At 43.4% G+C, this 6,238-nt stretch overlaps 1 protein-coding gene across 1 annotated transcript; it reads left to right on the top strand.

The window, feature by feature from the left end:
- Positions 1-1,952: 1,952 nt before the first annotated feature.
- LOC148892634 (keratin, type I cytoskeletal 20-like) lies at positions 1,953-5,912 on the top strand. The gene is made up of 9 exons (XM_089006311.1): positions 1,953-2,318; positions 3,466-3,591; positions 4,089-4,171; positions 4,242-4,398; positions 4,512-4,673; positions 4,813-4,938; positions 5,021-5,250; positions 5,328-5,362; positions 5,445-5,912. The coding sequence occupies exons 1-9, from the start codon at positions 2,016-2,018 to the stop codon at positions 5,546-5,548; spliced, it is 1,326 nt and encodes a 441-aa protein (XP_088862437.1). The 5' UTR covers positions 1,953-2,015; the 3' UTR covers positions 5,549-5,912.
- The last annotated feature ends 326 nt before the right edge of the window (positions 5,913-6,238 follow it).

The following is a 6,238-nucleotide window of genomic DNA, read 5'->3' as shown; positions in this document are numbered from 1 at the left end:
ACTCACTCGAGGAAAAAAACAAATCTGCATCAACTGACTTTGGAGTCATTAAAAAGCAAAATCAATCAAAAACCTTTTGTAGCCTTTCTTTCTTTAGCAACATTATTGCTCCAATGCGCAACATTGACGTGCAGGTGCACAAACTTGATACATTGTAGCTCAGCCTGCCCAGCTCAGACAGTGATCAAATGTCATGGGAGAACAAGCAGGTAAATGTGGCTTGGCAGCAATGAAAAGGGTGTGAGCCAAAAATGGAGTGTCTGGTGAAAAGGTCGAAGGGGGTCACTGAGACAAATTTCTTGATGCTGTGCCTTCATTTGGTAAGCAGAAATGCTCTCGATGCTCAAATGACTTTTCAGACATGTGCATCATAAAACCAAGATTCGGGGTGTCAAGTTGGCAGCCACGGCATTAAAACATATGCCCAATTCAGGCTTATTTCAAGTTTAACTGTGCTTACATCATTTTTATTCGACTTTGTATTATTTTCCTCAGATTTTTTTAAACCACTGAATACCAGGGCCGCTGCAGTTTAATTTTCTCCAGCATCCTCATACCTTGACATGGAAGAGGAGCAAATCATGATGATGCACATTATCTTTCGCTCTCTTCTTTGGCCTTGCTCCTGTCCCCCCCGGCCCCCCAAACCCTTCAAACTCACAGCCTCCCTAACAGGGTCCTCTCCTTCATTTACCCGACTGTCCATGATGTGCTCACTAGTAAATTTCAAAATGAAATTTGAATCTGAAATAAATAAAGACAGGTGATTTTTTTTTGGCGTAATTACGATCCCAATGATGAAAAGATTTCTTCAGCCGTCATCTGTACTTCTTTGAAGGTTTCGGACATTTCACTCCTCATCCGAAGAGCTTCGTCAGTGAACTAAAGTTGTGCTGGTAACTCTGGCCCTAAATATATCCCTTATGGACAGAGGTGGCAGTGCCAGACCTCTGCTCTGATAGGTCCCTGCTCTAAGGTTGGGGGAGCAGTGGACTACTCCCTGAAGCTAATCTGATTACTTCTTTTGTCTGTCTGATTACCTCTAATGTCCATGCCTGGCTGTGATTGCCCCATTAGCTTTTTGTTGTTTTTAAAACAGCAAAACCCTTCACTGAATCACCATGGTGGTTTGAGGTTTAATTTAGACCATTCTTACAACAGACTTCTTAGGTCGTTACCACGTAGGCTTAGTCATGCTGATGAGGTGCTACCAGAGCTAATCAAACATAGAGACTAAATATATGTATGTATGTATGTATGTATGTATGTATGTATGTATGTATGTATGTATGTATGTATGTATGTATGTATAAATATATATATGTATGTATGTATGTATGTATGTATGTATGTATGTATGTATGTATGTATGTATGTATGTATGTGTATAAATATATATATATGTTTGTATGTATATATATATATGTTTATATATATATATATATATATATATATATATATATATATATATATATATATATATATATGTTTATATATGTTTCTGCACATCCACATGTGATATTTGGTGGTTTGCCATGGGGTGTAAAATATGTGCCTCTGCTCAGTAAAATATTTGAAACAGCAGGGATGAAAAAAAATATTACAGCTGTTTGGAACTGTTTGATAAAAAAAGAATTAAAGTGATTGTTTTTTTTTTCCTTCAGTGACAGTTGGCACACTATTATTTATGTTCTTGTCATAAACAGAATGTTTTGAAAAGAGAACCAGTAACGTGTAGTGATCAAATTGTTGTCCAACCAGTCAGCCTCCATTTAAAACATTTACTCTTTAAATGTTATTGGACCTGCTCTATCAGGAGCCGGCATCAAGCTGCTCAACTTGATTGTCAACCTGTCACTGGAAATTGTGTGCACTTATTAAGCGCAGAAAACGATTATCGGCGTGCCGAACATAGTTGCAGAATGTGCGGGTAGCCTCTATAAAATGTCCACTGGCGCCGTCCGCAGTCACTCCTCGTTGACTGTAGCTTCAACCTCCACCTGCACCTGTTCACCATGTCTCTCATTGTAGGCCGTACGGGCACTAGCACCCGCAGCATCTCCTCCGCCAGCACAATCGGCATCGGCGGGAGCCGACTGCCACTGGGCGGTGTAAGCCAGATGTCGGTCTCCGGCATCTACCAGGGCCGCGCACCCAGCGTGTATGCGGGCGCGGGGGGCTACGACACACGCATCTCCCAGGGCAACGCCCTGCTCTCCTACGGCGGGATCGGTTCCTACGGGGTTGATGTCATGGGGATAAGTGAGAAGACCACCATGCAGAACCTCAACGACCGCCTGGCCTCCTACCTGGATAAGGTAAGAAATCAAAAGGGCCGAAAGCGGGCGCAAACTTCTCCTCTCTTCTCCTTTCGTGCTCAAATGTTTTCTCAAATGGTTTCCAATCAGAAGATTTTCTTGACTTTCCAGAGAATGAACTGAATCTGGGCAATTGGAAATGCGAGTCATAAGCTCGGCCGCTCTTTGCTCATGCTATTGAACCAGAGTGTGTTGAGACTTGCGCACGCTTGTCGCTACATCACGGACATCTGCATCATCGAATGCTCTTGTTCTCTCACTGCTGTGCTTGTGACACATTCATGTTCTATGGAAAGTTTCACTTGGCTGGACTGAAAATCATTTTTTTGCTCCAAGTCTTGTGGAGACTTTCATTGACAAAAAATAGATGGCCACCTTTGTTTCTTCAGTTTGTCGTTCATTTCAAATACCTGTTGCAATTATTTCTTTGGGCAAATTTATTGTGAATTTCAACAAAGAGCTGAGCCATTTTTTAACCAAACATTCCTATATGGCACTGTACTCTCCAAACCGGTGCTTTTAGACAATCCGTGTTTTTTTTCTCTCTGTTTTTCCCTTGATAAATCTTTAGTTGTACAAGGGAATTAAATGAACAATTGATACCTCAAGGTTGTCGAATATTTTCCAAGACTGTCATTTTTGCCAGTTACAAGCAGTAAGAGGAAATTCTCTTCAACTTGATGAACCCGTGTAACCGCATTGTGAGCCCATTTTATTTTGGGGGGTGCCGTTTGATCTTTCTCGAATGTGCCTTGACTCAATTAAGTTTGGGAAATGCCAAGCCGCGATAGGAATGACGCCCAATCCTACCTTTACAATGATAACTGTGCTTACGATCACAGAGTGGGTTTTTAAAACAGGAAGAGTTGATTGATTCGAATCAGGCAATATTCATTATTAAAAAGAGAAGAATGAATTAATGCATTTGAAAATATTGTTCTAAGGAGTTGCGTTTGGTAACGCAATGCAGATTGTGTTCATGACACAACATCAAAATCAAAAGAGTCATCAATCTAACATTCAGAATGCTGGACTCAGTTCGTTTTTATGCACAGGTTGGTCCTGAAATGTTCTCCAGGAAACTATTCAAAACAAACAAAGGACTTAAATGACTCGTTGATTGACCGTAATTGCCTCTTTCGCACAGGTACGCTCCCTCGAGGCTGCCAACAGGAAGTTGGAGCTGCAGATCAGAGAGTTCTATGAGAGGAGGTCTCCAATTGCCAGGGACTTCACCGCTTACTTCGCCACCATCAATGAACTGCGAGCACAGGTGACTATTCCTGCTATGCAAAAACCAAGGATCCATGCCCAAGTCTAGAGGCACCACTGCAGAACCGGTTTAGGTGGCCGGCTGGAGCACTCTTCTCAGTCCGCGTATTGACACAGCTCTCAGTTGACCCTGTCAGTTTACGTCTGCTCGTGTTTATCAGACAATCGGTTTGTAAAAAGCACTAGACTGAGTCCTGTCACGGAAAGTTGTGGGGTCAATCGCAGGACAAGTACAGTACACTCCGCTTTACGGTGGTGACAATTGATCTTCCGTTCCTCCCAAAAATTTCAAGTGGTCGATTGGACAAATAAATAAAAAACTACAAATCATTGTGTAGTTCCATGGAACTTGCTGGTAAATGAAGTCAGAAATCAACCATATTCAGCTTCTAAAAAGCGTCTAAAAGAAACAGAAGAGTCGCCGTCAATAATTTGTGTTGTCAGGAATATTTCAGCTTCCTCCCCAATTCCTGTAAGGGTGTCATTCTTCCCTGTTAGATCGCAAGGAGGTATGCAGAGAATCAGAGCATCATCCTGCAGATTGACAATGCTCAGCTGGCGGCGGACGACTTCAAAATGAAGTAAGATGAGGTTCAACTAACATTTGTCATCTCAGTACGCGTAAAAAAAGCAAGCTTTCTTTTCTGCAAGATATGAGGTGGAGATGAACACGCGTGCACTGGTGGAGTCTGATTTGGTTCGTCTTCGAGGGGTCCGGGACAGCATGGTTGTTACCATCAGTGACCTGAAAATGCAGATAGAGAATCTGAAGGATCAACTGGCACAACTGAAGAGGATCCACGAGGAGGTCAGCTCATTTCAGCTCATGCGTTTCGAACCAAACGCTTCCCTCTGCTGGATGTCCCTCAGCCACTCAGCAGTTGAAAATGAGCCTGAAACCCTTCCCCCCCCATGACGCAGGAGATGAATGCAGCAAGGCTCCAGTACACGGGTAACGTGAACGTAGAAGTGGACAGCGCATCATCGGTGGACCTTTCCAAGATCCTTCAAGACGTAAGGGAGCAGTATGAGGCTCTGGCGTTGAAGAACAAGCAGGAACTGGAAAGGTGGTATCAAGCTAAGGTGAGATGGGGAGCTCCAAAATGATGAACCTCTCAAAGCGGCCCCAGGGCCACAAATTAATCGCATATACCTGAGCATGAACATCAATCCTGTGACATTTGTTACCTTACTGGGGAATGCAATTGTATGTGTATTATAGATGGAATCCCTGCAAATCGAAATCAAAGGTTACAGCACGGAGGTAAAGACCTTTTCCTCCCAACTTTCTGAGCTGAAACGGACATACCAGAGTTTGGAAATCACCTACCAAGGCATCCTTGCTGAGGTAAGCCAACGTTCTCTCAGCCGCATGAGCTGACGCAGACCTGTTTCACTCAGTCATCCCCTCTTCCTCCCCCGCCACGCAGATCGAATGCCTGCGCCAGAACCTCGCCGACACCAAGTTGCGGAACAGCAATTTGCTCAGCCAACTGCAACTGACCATCAACAGCCTGGAAGTGGAATTGCAGCAACTCAAAGTGTCTGTCGAGCAACAGAAGACCGAGTACAACCTGCTGCTAGACATCAAGATGAGGCTGGAGAGGGAGATCGCCGAGTACCGCCGTCTGTTGGATGGAGAATCATATGAGCAGAAAAAGTGAGAAACAATCCGTTCGGTGTCCACGTACATCGTATCTGACCTTACTCATGCCACCCTGTCCGCTTTCTTTGAAGGCCTTTGGTCATCAGCAAGGTGGTGCAGATGGAAGGTTAGCGACTGTCACTTTCTCATTCCACAAAATGACATCGTTGTGGCTGTTTTCCTGACCACTTTTCCCTCCACTTTCACAGAGCACAAGCCCCTCGTGGAAAGGAGAGTGAAGACCATTGTGGAACAAATCGTCGACGGAAAGGTGGTGTCCACCAGTGTGGACACTCAGAGACAAAATGTCTAAATGGTTACAAGTGAGCCATCAGAAACCATTTGCTCCTCTTGCTCTCCTCTCCCCGTGAAAAACACGTCATGAAAAAGAGCGGTGTTTACTTTCCTTTGTTCTCCTTTTCCTTTGAAATACATTCATGCAGCGGTTGAAAGAAAAATCAACATCAACTTTCCCAGTATTTGGACAAAAAGTACACGCAAGAAGGTCAATTCTAAAATCAAATGAATTAAAAAAACCTCTCACAAACACATTGCCATTGACATCTTTGATCGGTGTGACATAACGTCCACAAATGAATATACTGACTTGTGTGAGGGAAATGTTGCACCTTTGATGTGAAAACAACAGCAATGGAAATTAAAAGTGTCTTGCTGCATATTTTGGGTGTGTGTCTTTGATATTATCAACCTGATGTCATTCCTGGGAACAATCACAATGACAGCGTGCTAGTCATCGAGAAATTCAATTCATTCATTCCAATGTAGTTTTCTCCTGCATAAAGATATGAGCTGTCAATCAATGTGCGCTGTATGGGGAATTTGCACTCCCTGGTGAATGCGCAATCTACTTTGTAGTGATGGCAAAATGAGGCACCATGAAGCAATGAGGCTTTCCATCCAAATTTGCTTTTTGGCCAATGCAGCACAAGGCCTCATTTGTTCCACAGCGCCATCACGTGGAAAATAAATGTTATGACGGAGA

The sequence above is a fragment of the Hippocampus bargibanti genome, linkage group LG10 (assembly GCF_051943395.1).
Source record: "Hippocampus bargibanti isolate YZ-2025 linkage group LG10, ASM5194339v1, whole genome shotgun sequence".
Lineage (NCBI taxonomy): Eukaryota > Metazoa > Chordata > Actinopteri > Syngnathiformes > Syngnathidae > Hippocampus > Hippocampus bargibanti.
The sequence above is the reverse complement of the archived record's forward strand: the minus strand, read 5'-3'. Positions and strand labels throughout refer to the sequence as shown.

Excerpts from the sequence above, each read along its gene's own strand:
- LOC148892634 (XM_089006311.1), top strand. The coding sequence starts at position 2,016 with ATGTCTCTCATTGTAGGCCGTACGGGCACTAGCACCCGCAGCATCTCC. Across the intron at positions 3,592-4,088 it reads TCAATGAACTGCGAGCACAG|ATCGCAAGGAGGTATGCAGA; the intron begins GTGACTATTCCT and ends CTTCCCTGTTAG. Across the intron at positions 4,172-4,241 it reads GCGGACGACTTCAAAATGAA|ATATGAGGTGGAGATGAACA; the intron begins GTAAGATGAGGT and ends CTTTTCTGCAAG.